Source organism: Psammomys obesus, unplaced genomic scaffold (genome assembly GCF_907164565.1).
Source record: "Psammomys obesus unplaced genomic scaffold, mPsaObe1.curated_primary_1811, whole genome shotgun sequence".
In the NCBI taxonomy this organism is placed as follows: Eukaryota; Metazoa; Chordata; class Mammalia; order Rodentia; family Muridae; genus Psammomys; species Psammomys obesus.
Genome location: NW_026592510.1, coordinates 15,208,870 through 15,223,805, shown reverse-complemented (window position 1 = coordinate 15,223,805; position 14,936 = coordinate 15,208,870). Strand labels below are relative to the sequence as shown.

The 14,936-nt window shown below is 42.0% G+C and overlaps 1 protein-coding gene across 3 annotated transcripts in view; it reads left to right on the top strand.

Annotated features, from left to right (window-relative positions):
- Cemip2 (cell migration inducing hyaluronidase 2) overlaps nucleotides 1-14,659 on the top strand; it is a 78,163-nt gene extending 63,504 nt beyond the window's left edge. For 2 of the 3 annotated variants that reach the window (XM_055613936.1, XM_055613935.1), the window contains 6 exons: nucleotides 233-415; nucleotides 2,826-3,045; nucleotides 5,216-5,314; nucleotides 8,684-8,838; nucleotides 11,984-12,087; nucleotides 12,505-14,659. In XM_055613936.1, the coding sequence (XP_055469911.1) occupies nucleotides 233-415; nucleotides 2,826-3,045; nucleotides 5,216-5,314; nucleotides 8,684-8,838; nucleotides 11,984-12,087; nucleotides 12,505-12,701 (958 nt within the window). In that variant the 3' untranslated portion in view covers nucleotides 12,702-14,659. Of the gene's footprint in view, nucleotides 1-232; nucleotides 416-2,825; nucleotides 3,046-5,215; nucleotides 5,315-8,683; nucleotides 8,839-11,218; nucleotides 11,964-11,983; nucleotides 12,088-12,504 lie in introns of those variants that run through there. The other variant, XM_055613937.1, reaches the window with a different exon arrangement.
- Nucleotides 14,660-14,936: the final 277 nt, after the last annotated feature.

Here is a 14,936-nt window from a genome sequence, read left to right as displayed (position 1 = left end):
AGAGTATATGTTATCTAATTTTAATTCACAAATAAAGCCAAGTTTTGCTTTTCATGTTTTCAGACAGATCATATTTCTGTTGCATATACATTTACGATATTTGGGAACCAGATAAGTATACCAGGCTCAAGACTCAAAAGGCAGAGAGAAATCATGCTTAAAACTTCCATGTGCTACAGTGTTCAAAAGATAATAACTCAAGTGTGAATAACTCTTTATCTCTCCTTTAAAGGGATGACTGGATCCGAGTTGGCCTCTGTTACCCATCCAACACAAGCTTTCAGGTTACCTTTGGCTTTCTGCAACGACAGAACGGCTCATTATCCAGAATTGAAGAGTATGAGCCTGCACAGTCGATGGATGAGCTGCAGAGGAAGCCATCGGAGAGAAAATTCTATTTTGACTCTGGCACAGGGTAATTCATGGAAGCCGTGGATGAGAACTAATGCTGTTTTTCTTTTTTGATGATGAAATTGCTGCTTCTCTGGCATAGCTAAGGACGGGTGGGATGATGATGGCTGTTTGGCAGAGCAGCTGGCGTGGGCACTCGTGCTCATCACTATTAGGGGTTAGGAGCTGAGCTCAAATGACTTGTAATTACTGTTGGCAGTAGGACTCAAGTAAAGATATTTGCTGTTTACTTATTAAGGCAATTTAGGGAAAGAGATTATCATTGTCAGGAGCTGTCAATAAGCCCAATTGAAATTGAAAACAGTTTGTTCTTCTGCAACAACTCTGTAATAGTGATTTATATAAGACACTGTTTATATTTCACTGAAAACCCCTTTCCCCCTTCTAATTTAAGGTTATTTCTCAAGCTGACCATGAGTTTTTAAACATCAGTGTATAACCATGGCATGTTTGCTTCCAACTTTCTCTAGGCTGCGTCTTTCCACTTTTTAATTCTTATCCTGCTCTCCTGGGGTCCTGGTGGCTTTGTCTGCTTTTGTCGTTACAGTCTCAGCCTGTGGGTTATGGTAGGCCTCATCTCCTCTTCTCTCCAGCAAGTAGCATGCTCCTTCCGACTTTATCCTTAGGCTGACCGTCCACCATCTAGGTGTGAAGATTTCAGTATAGATCAGATCCATTTCTGCAGTGAATTCACTGTCAATGAAGCAAGTTATTACAGAGCGAAAAGCTTAAGTGCTGTAAGTCCAACAGCCTGGTACTTCATGTGCACTAGGGACTAACTAACAAGCTTACCTAGAGTAACCAGTGACATTGTGGAAAGGGTGCCACACTAGCTAATTTGTGGGTGATCAGGAGAAGATAGAAACAGCTGGGTGAGGAGTCTCAGGTAAAAGAAGCAGTACACAGATGCATGGAGGCATGGACTAATACTGGCATGGCATGTTTGGGAAAGACAAAAAGTTCAGAGTTGGGAGAGGCGGGAACAAGGTTGTTTGGGGGAAGAAAGTTGTGGCTCATTTGTTAAGTATCTGGTTAACCTCTGTTTATGAAGCAACTCATTTGCCCTCTAGTACTTGCAGCAGCCAGTGTGGTAAGCTTAAGAGTCTCCAATTTTCAATCTCTCATTAAATATAAATTGTCTAGGTGGACCTTTATTTTGTTGACAACAGAATTTCCACTTTCTCAGTTGAATTTTCACAAAAATAAATGGAACACCCAAATTTGAAAGGGCATTCCAGTGGCCACAAATTAGTGATTATGCATGTACAAAGATGGGACATTATTTTCTGGCTTGGTTATTTAAAAAAAATCCAGTTTCTAAAAGTATTTTTTTAGTTATATTCATTTTAACAATTTAAATTATAATTAGAAGGCTTTTGTCCATCTAGGCCCCAGTTTAATTCTTTAACTTTTTGTGCTAAAATTACTAGATGTTTTCTTACTTTTTGAGGGGGCAGGCAGAGACAGGCTCTCATTATGAACTCTGGTTGGCCTCAGACTCTCTCTGTGTAGACCAGGCTGGCTTTGAACTCACAGAGATCCACCCATCCTGCCTCCTGAGTGCTGGAATTAAAGGCATGTGCTGCCATGCTTGGCTTTTACTGTTTAAAAACAATGTATTTATAATGTTTTTATTTATTCTTTGAGAATTTCATACAATTCTTCCCTTTAAATTATGATTTTGTATTGTCCATTGACTTCATCTTAAAATATGAGCTCTTGACTTCTGGTAATCAGTCACATTTTATCAAGCCCTTTGAAACTTGACTTCTTTGGTTTGGAAACACTGGGTTTTTCAGATAGTGCTGCAGCATTTCTTATAACTTGGATTTCCCATTCATCTTGGTAGGGAGAATATAATTCAGAATTGGTGAAACTGTTTTCCTCAGCCTGGTCTTGGCCCAGTTGAGAAGGACGGACCATGGGTCCACATGTTCCCAGAAAGCATCGCAGGGCTGTGATTTTCTTAGCTTTTGTTAAACAAGCCACGGTCACTGCTTTGTTATTCCTGTTTCCACAGTGATTTATTACCAATAACTATAAGTGGAAAAGCTGATATTAATGTTCCATATTCTAAACTCAACGTAATATAGTTGTCGAGGAGTTTTTAAGACAAGCTAAATTCCTTCTCCTCAGATGACCCCTTGAAGTAATTTAAACCAGAAATCAACTTTGATGTCCTTCAGGACAACTGAATGAAAGCATCACTGTACTCCCCAAGGCAGTCATGAACTTGACTGGATATACTAGGGGGTAAGGAGGAGAGGGAGAGATTTTATTAGCTTTGCAATTTATTTTTCTTTTAAGGAAAAGTTACTTTATTGGAGAAATATCCCCTCGGCCATGAATCAAATGGAGAAGTTTTATGCTTCTGAGAGGAACTAACATCAGTTGGCTTGGCTTCTGTGTTTCAGGTTATTGTTCCTTTATCTCAGAGCCCATAGCCACAGAGATGGTCACAGTTACTGTTCCTCTCAGGGATGTGAAAGAGTCAAGATTCAGGCAGCAACAGACTCCAAAGACATCAGTAACTGCATGGCCAAAGCGTACCCACAGTATTACAAGAAGCCCTCGGCAGTCAAGCGCATGCCAGCCATGCTCACGGGCCGCTGCCAAGGGTGTGGCACCCAGCAGGTAAGCAGAGAAGACAACGGGGCCTTTGGGGGGAAGTCAGAGTTCCTTGGTGTGGCAGTAGGGGTACTTGGCTTTGAAGCATCTTTCTTGCAACTTTAGAAATACATGCTGACACCTCCTGAATTTTGGTTTGTTCTAGAATGTGTCGCTCATAAGAAACAGACCAGTCCCCATTTATAGCAAAAGTGTCTTTTTTCTTGCTTAATTTACCCTGATTATGAGCTTTATAGTTTAAAATTAAAATTTATTGTGTTGATTAAAATTATTTATTTTCTAGGGATAGGGTTCTGTTCCATTAGAACTATTGAGTTTGTATGTCTAAAAGTGTTATAAAGTTGTTTTATTTATGTATGCATGTATTCAGTGGTTTTGGAGACATGGTCTCATCAAGCAAAGGATGGCTTTGAACTCCTGATCATCTGACTCTACCTTTTGAGTGCTGGGTTATAGGCACTTGATAACTTTTCTTTTTGATGTTGTTGTTGTTTGTTTTGTTTTTGATAACTTTTCAAAATGACTTGATCATCACTGGTATCCTGGGCTTATTATTTTTTTTTTTTTTTGACCAAACAGCATCTTCTCCTACCTTTAGTATTCTTAGTTCCTATTTCATAGACATTTAGAAAAACGCATTAAAAAATATTGATGCCAGGCATGGTGATATATACATATTATTACACGTGCTTGAGGCTGAGGCAAGAGGATTTTAAGGTCAGCCTGGTCTACAGTAGATAAAACCCATCCCTTAAGAGCGCAGGGAGTCGTAGGAAAGAGTGGGGGAAATAGAAGGGCCTGGAGGAGACAGGAGCTCCATAAGATCAGCAACAAAGCCAACAAATCTGGGCCCAGGGGACCCTGCAGAGACTGATGCACCAACCGAGGACCATGCATGGAGAAGGCCTAGCCCCTGTGCTCAGATGTAGCCAATAGGCAGCTCAGTCTCCATATGGGTTCCCTAGTGAGGGGAGCAGGGGCTGTCTTTGACGTGGACTCTGTTGCCCTCTCTTTGATCACTTCCCCCATGGTAGGGAGTCCTTACCCGGCCACAGAGGAAGAGGTTGCAGGCAATCCCGATGAGACTTGATAGGCTGTGGTCAGATGGTAGGGGAGGAGAGCTATCCCTTTCTGAGGACTAGGGGAGAGGGCTAAGAGAGAAGAAGGAGAAAGGATGGGACCTGGAGGAGATGAGGGAGGGGCCTATAATCGGCATGTAAAGTGAATAAATTATAGAAAATAAAAAAAAAGAAAAAAGAAAAACAAGAAGGCAGTGCACTGCTGAGTGGCTCTGCAGCTGTACAGCATTTGAAGTGTTTGGAGCATCGTGTTTACTTGGAAGTTTGAGAAAAGTGTTTGTATTCTGTCTCAGAGCCAAACACATGTGCATTAGAAGTAATTAGAAAAATTCACAAAACTCCACCCAAACAAAGACTCAAAAGAAATACCCAACTTCCAAATGTTGCCTGGTATAGCGATGAATATTTGCCTGTGAAATTGTTGACAGTGAGTCATAAGAACCGTTTGCTGTTCATACCTGGAAATTTGTGAATGAGACACATTGGTCAAGGAGCTGGGCTTCAGAGACCAAGAATCAATTGGAGGACAGAAAGGGAAAGGAGAAGGTGGGAGGGACAGCATCAGAGAAAGCAGAGAGGCAAGGAAGAATGGGAAATGCTTGTGGAAAGTGGAGGACCGCCCTGACTGTTGGAGGCGGTAGAACAGAGGGACCTGGGGGCCTGCGTGCAGTGACTGGCTCTGTTTATGAAGCACTCTGGGGACACTGAGAGGGGCTGAGGCCTGGCCGTGTTCAGGACACCAGAAGGTGGTTAACAGTATGGCCCACCTTATATAGAGACTGTCCTTGGTTCTAGATTCGATGAATACCAGTTTAGGGTAATTGATCTGAAAAGATCTTTTAAAAAGATGTGTCTTGGGGCCGAAGAATTGGCTCAACTGTTAAGAGCACCTTCTTGAAACGGTGATTTCCCCCTCCCCTCAGAAACCAAGAGGTATACACTTCCTGTGTACCAGGAACGAGACAGAATTCCAGGTCTTGAAGTGGGTGTAAAAGGTTCAGATAAAGGAAATGGCCAGCTGGTATAATGGAGTGTTTTAAGGGACCTGTGGGGCATGGATACAGTTGCCTTTAAAGATGCAATGTGCTCTTGTCTAGATGGTGTTTAGCAGTGACCCTCACAAGAGCTACCTCCCTGTAAGATTCCAGTCACCTGGTAAAGCAGAAACTCAGCGTGGAGAGCCATCTCTTATTTCCGTAAGTATGGACTGGTGTGGCCTCAGTCTTTTGGGGGTCTACTGTGACAAAATGCCACAGACTAGATAGTTTAGAAGCAACAGAACTTTGTGCTCACTGTTTCAGAGCTGGAAAATCTGAGGTCAGTGCAGTAGCAGAAATGATGTCTAGGGAGGGCTGGTTTGCCAGCTCATAGATTGCACCTTTTCTTTGTGTCTCGACCTGGGTGTATCTCAGAAGGATCATTCACAAGGGCCTCCCTTCATCCCACAAAGGCTCTGTCTACCTCCTAATGTCATCCTTTGGGGATCAGAATCTCAAGGAATTTGTAGGAGCACAGATGTAGAACCACAACATTACTTCTTGGCCGAAAGCTGACCAGCACACGCCTTGAACTGCTGTGGCTCTGATCTTTAATCCTAGTGACATATTATTTCTGGCACCAGTCTTGGGTTTGTCCATCCATTTTACTTCCTGGTTGCAGGAATGTAGCTGAGGTGTAAATGCCTCTTCAGTGGTTGTTATTTCTTTTTCAGGTGGATTGTTTATTAATTCCTCTTAAGCTAATGTTAAAAATTTGATTACATTACTTTTTATTTACCATTACACAGGAAAGGCATCTTTAGTTAAGAGAGCAGTTTGCACGTTCATTCAATATGGGAAAAACCACATTTAATCTCGTTTTGGTAGTTAAACCACTAGGTTGTTTAAGGTGTAGAAAATGATGGCTTCTAAATTGCTTAGGCCTTTTCTTGAAGGTTATCTGTTCCTTTTAAGAATGTAGTTTAAAAAAAAGGGAGAAGACAGAGTAGTGTCTTTTCTGAGCATGTCTGTAAAGGTATAGATGCGAGTCACAGGCTCAGCACTAGAGTTTGGGCTTATAGCCCAGGTAGCAACTAAAAACTGGGACTCGGAAGGGGTCTGTCCAAAGTTAGGGTGGTCTGGGGCCTCTGTGTAAGGAGCTCTTTGCTAACAGGTGTCCAGCTATCTGTCTCACAGTTTCCTGTGGTCTCTGTAGAAGTTGAGTTTGTTAAAGCAATGAGTAAGTTAATCACAAATCCAAGTGTGTGTGGACAAAAGTAAGTTTATACCCACCCCACCTTTTTAGAATAGCAAAATGAAGAGTGACACGAAATTTCCCACATACCTGGCTTTATGTTCAGTTATGTGAAGTGAATTCACAATGGGCCGCTGTCTACCACCACCTAGCTCTGATTGCCAGTGTTCCTTCCCAACTCCTCTTGGCATATTATCTCCAGAACTTTCACATGATGCCCTACTTCTGAGGCCTTGGCACACTGTTAGTCCCTTCTGAAAACTTCTTTCTGCCTCCTTTCATTGACAAGTGTTTTGGTTTTTTGTGTGGTTTTTGTTAGTTTGTTTGTTTCTGGAAGTGCTCCTTTTTGTAAGCACAGTTTGAATTACTGAGAATCCTTATAGATTTTCTTGTCTTACATGAAATGTAAATATTCTGATATTTATAAATTGTGGATCATGCCTAATTTTTTTTTTCCACATGTAAGTTTCACTTCAGTGGGTAGACAAGATGGCTCAGTGGCTAAAGAGGCTGGCCACCAAGCCTAACTACCCGAGTTCAGTCCCTGGGACCCACCTAGTAGAGGGAGGAAACTGACTCCTGGAAGTTGTTCTCTGACTGACTTTCACATTGCATTGGCCATCCAACACATACATAGATAAGATGTAATTAAAAGAGAAAAGTTTACCTCAGTCATTTACAGAACTATTTCCTGGGTTAGAACAATTTAAACATAGCTAAACAGATCATTTTGAGTTCTCATGCGCTAAGTCGTGGGTTAGAAATAATATTTCAAGACGGACAGGCAGAGCGAGGAGAGCCTGTCCAGGAGAGCCCTTGCTGCCTCTCAGTGTAGTGTGGTTTAGTCTTAATAGACAGATCCAGTGTGGAGTTAGTATGCAGTCATTTTTGTTTGTCTTCTCTTCTTCCACTGAGAAATTGAACATTTGGTAATTCTGGCTTTCTTCTTTTGTTGTTATATATTTCGTTAATTTTTTTTTTTTTTTGAGTCAAGCTATTCAAAAGTAGCCCAGGCTGGCCAGCCTCAGCTTCCTGAGTGCTGAGATGACAGGCATGGGCCTTCATGCCCCGTTTGGTATTTCTCTTTCTCAACAAGATCACAGATGGTGATTTAGGGAAAGTTTTTGTGAAACAGTGTAGCGATCCTGTCAGTGGAAGGGAGATGAAGGTCAACATTGTTCCTGGAGGCCTCAAGGGACTTCTCTCAGCAAAGTTGGATGGTTGACTGCCCCAGAAAAGAATTTCAGGAGCCAAAATTAATGAATTTATTAAGTAGAACGTCTTAGTTACTTTTCTCTTGTTATGAAGAGATTCCATGTCCAAAGCAACTTAGAAAAGAATTTATTTGGACCTACAGAACATCAGCCAGACATGGTGACACTTGCCTGTAATCCAAGTACTTGGGGATGCAGAGGCAGGTGGATCTCTGTGAATTCAAGGCCAGCTTCATCTGCAAAGTGAGTCCAGGATAGCCAAAGCTACACAGAGAAACCCCTATCTTGAAAAGCCAAAAACAAACAAATAAAAAACCCTATTATTTTGACGTTACAATCATCAGTACCAAGAAGTCTATCTCACAGAAATACGTAGTATAAAATGGCAAAAGGATTTTTAGAGCCATTTTAGAAATTATTAGAATTCTGTCCTAATCCTAGGCCAAAATTTATTTGACGATGCTTTTTAAATGAAACATAAGTCAGCATCTTAAACAAATTTTTAAAAAATCAAGCATTCTAACACAATACCTCCCAAAGATACACCAAGTCTGTGCTTGTATGCAGAGGAACAATGGTAAGTAAATAGTAAAGGCTTTTGTTTTAATTCAACCATCTTTTTCTATGTGAGCAGAGAACTCTACATTTAGCATAGTGCAGGTAGTAGTAGGCAGTATCCTTGGCTCAGCTGAGGTGTTTGAAGCAGCAGTTGCTGGGACTGTGGATGAGAGCACACACAGTATAAAGTATACATGTTTTGTGTTTAGAACCAAGGTTCCATCCATCCACTCAAGGTTCCATGCATCCACATGCTGCAGCCTGGCTAAGCACAGCCACAAACACTCTAGCTGCATTATATGTTTTAGCTTTGATTGGATTTTTGTCTTTTGTGCACCCAGAAACCCTTCAATCATGGGACTGTCCTTGGGGTTATGACCTATAGTTGAAGAGGCTGAAATCGAGAGGAATATGGGTACCATTTTAGACATTTCACTGAGACAGTAAACCAAACATGATGCAATCTGAATCCTGGGTTTAGAAGGAGCTTGAGAAAATTCAGTTCTCCCAGGGATGTTTCCGATATGGAGATGACAACATAAGACACTCTTGTATTCTCAGGTCAATGGTACTGACTTTACCTTCCGGAGCGCTGGAGTCCTCCTCCTTGTTTTGGATGCTTGCAGCGTTCCCTTCCGGTTGATGGAAAAGCAGATGTTCCTTTCTGCAGACATCAGTCACATGGAAGAGTATTTAAAGACTAGCATCCCTCCAAGGTAGGTCAAACTTGCCCTGCACCAGAGGAAAGCTACCTTGAGATGTGACTGCTCACTACCATGGCACGTGCTTACTTCTGAGCTCTGTTTACCCCCTGAGCATTCCAGGCTCCGTGAGGTATTCCTTCCCACCACAGGCTGATCTCTGGGCCATTGGCAGAGCTTGGATGTAGCTTGCTCAGCTGATGAGAATGCTGCTGGGAAGGGAAAAGCTCATTGTTTGGTGCTTGCCAATGCCGCTCTTAAGAATTAAATTATCTACTTCCCACCTGACTAGCTCAGAAGGCTTGTAATTTTGAAGTAATGTTCTGGCTGTTTTCTTCAGTGGTCTTTGGTTCCACTGATGGACTCTCACAAAGCATTGTACAGTACTGGGTTTCAGGAACTCATCTCCCAGGTCACCTGTATCTGAAAAAAGAGTAACTGGATTTTTAAGTGGTTGAATGTCCTAGTTCTCTTTTAAAAGGAGGGTCTGGTTTTTGTTGTTGTTCTGGGTTGACCAGATCATAGGTGAGGACAGGAAGTAAATTCCAGACCCTTGCTGCTCTGTGGTGGATGTTAAGTGCAGCTATTGAGGAAAAGAGCATACGCTTCCTGTGGATTGAGGCTCTCCTGGCTTTGCATTGTTCTGATGATATATGTAGCCTGCAGAACTACCTCCTAATAAGTCCCATCAAGTCTTTGGATTATTTTGGTATAATTTCTGTATGTGTGTGTTCATGCTGTTTGTGTGTGGGGGGGGTGTATTGGGGACGGAGGTGTGGTGTATATAGAGGCAGTCATCCTTCAGTATCCATAGAAGATTGGTTTGAGGTCCCTCTGCAGAACCCAAATATTCAGATGCCCATGTCCCTTGTTTAAGATGATGTAATATTTGCATATAACTTTCATAGTCCTTCTGTACACTTTAAATCATCTTTAATGGCAAGATTTGTGTAAATGCCATTAAAATAGATGTTCTATTGTATTGTTTAGGAAACAGTGGTAAGGGAAGAAGTCTGTATACAGAACACACGCACATCCCCCACCACCAATTTTTCATTATGTTTGCTTTGTATGTGATGGGAATGTGGGCTCATGCATGCACACATAGAGATCAGAGACTATCTTGCAGGATTGTTCTTCTCTTTCTGCCCTGTAGGCTCTGAGAATTGAACTCAGGCTGTCGGGCTTGCATGGCAATCACCTTTATCCACTGAGCCATCTGGTGTGATGTTTTTTTCCCCAAACAGTTTGGATGAGGGACTGGTAGAGTTTATGTATGCAGAACCTGTGGATAAGAGGATCAGCTATAGGTCCATCTTATGGTCCAGGATAATTTTAGAGGATCTTTTTCTGAGGTTTCAGTATTCTGTGTTTAAAAACTCATCACTCACTTTTCCTCAAACAATTCAGGATATAAATCTTACAATAAACATTAGAAAGCATAGTTTTGCAAGAAGACTTAAAAGCAACTGCCGAAGGAGGAACTTCTTCGAATAAGCTACTTCTCCATCTGGCTACTGGTCATATAACTGTTTAGTTTGCAGAAGCTTATGCGTGGGACCTCAGGATTGCTATGTGTGTATATTGCATTTTAATGCAGTGTTGAGAAGTTATAGGGCAGGGGCCAAGGGAGGTAGAGCGTGCTTAAAATGTCAGCATTCTGGAGGTGGAGACAGGGCGAGCACTATAAGGTTGAGGCCAACCTATGGTCCAGCCAGCCTCAAAATCAAAGAAATGGAAGTTAGATTGCACTGACAGTGACTTCTCGAGAGCTTGTTAGTGGGTTGGCATGCATGTGTGTTGAGGACTTTTCCAGAATAGCCTGATAATTCCGTCCTATGGAGAAGTTCAGATTTGCGGCACTGCAGTGATTCTGTGTCCACTCACCATCACTTTAGGAAGACTACAACCAAGAGCCCGCACGATGGTCACAGTCTTAAGCACTTGTCAGATCTCACGTTATAGTCTACACTGCTAACTGTACACTTTAAATCGTCTCTAATGGCAAGATTTGTGTAAATGCCATTCAAATAGATGTTCTATTGTGTTGTTTAGGAAACAGTGGTAAGGGAAGAAGTCTGAGTGCGGCCAGAGGTTGAAGGAGGGATTCTTTCTCTGAATGAAAGCCAATACTATAAGATGTGCTAAGTAAATTAAATCATAACAGCAGCACATCTGCCATAAGTGGGAATAAGCAGCTTGCTGCCCTGTTGTATTTGTCAGCTGGCACTGCAGTCCACTTCCAAGAATGGTAAGAAATTATACCAACACAAAGAGCTTGTTGGTCAGATACTCAAATAAACCAGGAAGAGAAGCAGGAATCCCAAAGAGCTGAGAGTATTGTGTTGACTTACTGTACACTGAAGATGACTTTGTTTGTTTGTTTGTTTTTTAGCTTTACTATTTTATGTGTATTGATGTGCCTGGTGCGTGCAGCGACCAGAGAAGGCATCAGATTTATTAGAACTGGAGTTACCAGTGGTTGTGAGCTGCCATGGAGGTGCTGGGTATCAAACCCTGGTCCTGTGCTGGAACAACTGCTTTCATCTGCTGAGCTGTCTCCGCCACCCTAAAGACAGCAATTAAACAAACGAAGAAACAAATGTAAAAACAAACAGAAACAAACCAAAAAGAAACCAACTTTTTACACCATGGAGAACTGCTTATGTTTGGTTTTGTTTGTTGCTGTTATTTGTAGCACTGGGGAATGAGTCTAGGGCCTCCGTATGCTTGACCAACGCTGAATCACTGATCTGCATTCCAGCCCTTATCTTTACGTTTCGAGCTTGTGTTTACTTGGTCCTAACAGAGGTAGTGACGCAGAGTACTGGAGTGCCTGAGAGAGACCAAAACTCCTCTCTGAATAGGCTGATCCGTGAAAAGCTGGGTTCCAGTCTGCGCTGGTGTCTACATGACTTTTGGTTTCCACGCCTTTGGTTTTCCCTGTGTTACCACTCTCCTAGTTAAGAACCTGAGAAGTTCCCTTTGCAGCAAGTAGTTGGTACATATGTCAGCAGGGGTGAAAAGGCATCCGGCCTGTTTTCCTTTCTGAATTTGCTTTTATCTAGTATTCCTCTACTGTCCTTAGTGCAGAAATATTCTCAGTAAATGCATGCTGAATGACTGGCATTGCCTCTGATTTTCTAACTTTGACTCACAGGTCAATCGTTCTGTTGAGTACAAGAGGAGAAATAAAGCAAATGAACATCTCGGATTCATTAGTTCTTCTGGGACTGGCCAAACCAGCATACCTTTATAGCAAAGGTTTGTATTCCAGTGAGTACATTTTTTTGATGGAGTTTGTTTACTAGACTCTCTCATTAGCTCTGCCCAGAGCAGGTGTCATTGAAATAATTTCTTCATAAAAGACTTGTTAGAGGAAATGGTTGGGGTATGGCTTGCCATTTGTGTGGCAAGAATCCATTGCTGGTGTCAGGAAGTGTTGGTGTTTATCTGTCATATCTGTCTATCTATCTGTCTATCTATCTATCTATCTATCTATCTATCTATCTATCTATCTCATATATATATGCTGTATGTGATATACATATGTAATGAATGGATATATATATGATGTGTAATACATTTCTGTCTTTGTTTTGCTCAACTCTGACTCACTTCCATAATTATCTTGCTGGAACTAGTAGCTATACACTTCAACTTTTCTCTCTCTTTTTATAGGAAGTATTGTATTTTTGGGATTCAGCGGAAACTTTAAACCCTCATGGACTAAGCTGTTCACCAGTCCTGCTGAGCAGGGCCTCGGGGTGCTCGAGCAGTACCTCCCTTTGCAGATGGAGGACTATGGGTGCTCCAAGGCCAGCAGTGTCCACAGAAGAGACCTGGAACTGTTACAGCAGGCTTCGAAAGTGCTTTAGAGACATGACTGTAATTTAAGTGCTGGGAAAGGAAAAAAAAATGTGAACTAACTTATTTAATTTATGGCATTTTAAGATGACACTGTTAACCCGATGGAACCATTTTCCTGTTTCATACAAAAGGGAGAGAAAGAACTCAACTCAGTTGTTTGAGTGCCAGCTCGTGCACCTTGGCATTGCACAGAGGGTAAAAAGCCCTTTGTCTTCGTGAGGCTGCTTTGTTGGTTCTCGTGCCCCTTGCATTGATAAGCCCGTTGGCGGTGCTTTGCTTTCTGTATAGTGGGATGCAGGGAGGCCTTCAAGAGCTCCTCAGGCTCCTGAGAGGACTGGCTGCTGCAGCATTTCGGATACTTGAAGTCTAATGCTCAGTTATGCAGCCAGCTCCAGTGGCTGACCTGTTCAGTGATACCTGGGGCTCACTTCCGGACAGCCTCTGAGGGTTTTATGTGATGCCAGATAGGGTTTTAAGTGGTGACTCAGGCCCAGCACATGCCCTTTTTTGCCTGGACATGTGCTCTTTTTATTCACTTGTATATTGATTACTTTTGAGGGTTCACCTTTCAAAGAGGGAACCAAATTGGGACAAAGGGCTTTTGAAATCTTTTTGATCTGTGACTATTGAGAAAAACAAAACAAACAAACAAACAAACAAACAAACAAAAATAGTTACTTTCACCAGGTTTGAAGTTGGTGGGTCCCTTTGAAGCTTTAATCCTTATCCTGTCTTGACTGAATATTTGTATTTAAAAGGCAGAGCTGAAGTGAATTACTTTTCTTGGAAAGAAAGAAGCCACTTCCCTAGATGTAAACTCTTGTCATTTTAACTTACAAAAGGGAGCCAGGTGTGGTGGTGCATGCCTTTGATCCCAGCACTCCAGAAGCTTATGGGTCTCTGTGAGTTTGAGGCCAGCCTGATCTACAAAGTGAGTTCTAGGCCAGCCACAGCTATGTAGAGAAACCATGTCTCAAAAACAAACAAACAAAACAAAACAAAACAAAAACCACCCCACCGAAACATATCAACTTGCAAAAGGAAACTTGTCCTTGGCTTTGACCCTGTACCTGTGTTTTGTGTTTGTTTTGGTATGTGTATTTTTTTTTTAAACTTCTCTGCTCATTTTCCTACCAGAGAATCCTAGAGAGCTTACTGCTTGCTACTCCATAAATCCAAGGGGAGGAAAGAGACACCTTTATAGGCTAGAATCATGGAGGCAACAGACATGAACTTCTTTGTAGCCTTTACAAGAAGGAGTCTTTGTTAGTGAATGTAGTTGTCAAAGATAAGAAGAAAGGACGCCGTGATGCCCAGTGCTCCTTCTATTGTGCTTTTCTCCAGCCAGTGGGGACACATGGCAAAGGAGGCTGGCTCTGCAGACAGGAGGGAAGATGCATCCGAGCGTTGCTGTATGGCAGAAGGTGGGTGGCTGGAAAGCCAGGCATGTCCAGTCCGACATCAGCAGTAAACACAGACGAGGTCATCTTCCCCTGTGGAGGGCCAGGCTGATGCCTGTACTTTGTGTCCAGGAGACATTCTAGAACAGTTCTGTGACCCGTGTCACAGAACATGCTACCTCAGAGTGCTGTGACAAACCATGCTGACTGTGAGTGCTCCCAGGTCGGGCATGTGTCTTAATCGAAGTTTGGTTATTTGTTTATGGGGGGTTTTTTTGGATGTGGGTTTTTTGTTTTTTTCTTTCTTACCTATTAAATATATTTAGTGGGTCATGGTTCCTGAAGGTGATTTGAATTGGCTGTGTGTAGGGATGTGTGTGTGTGTGTGTGTATGTATTATGAGTTAAATGTATTTGATGTGTGCTTTCTTGAGTTCTGGGGGTTTTGTGTTGTTGTTTTATTTTTAATATTTGGAGAGGTATGCAGTGTCAAAGGCACTCAGTTTTTCTGATTATGTACTAATAATTAGGGCCTAAATTAAACAAATAAAAGTATGTGTGCATGTATTTTGTGTATGTGTATTTGTGAATCTCTGTAATTGTTGAGAGCTCAGATTTCAGCTTCAAAGAAGTTATTGGCAAAAGTAAAGAATGACCATCCACACAGCAAATTTTGTCAGACTAAGTTAAAAAGGAAGGGAACAAGATTTACCATGAAGAAGAGCCCAGCCTTGGCTGGGTTTTGGAATCACCTGCAAAGCTTCAAAAAATTCAGAAGTCTGAATCCCACTGGCTTACTCCCAGATTGGCGTTAATTGACTTTGGGTGTAGCTGGGGCATGTTA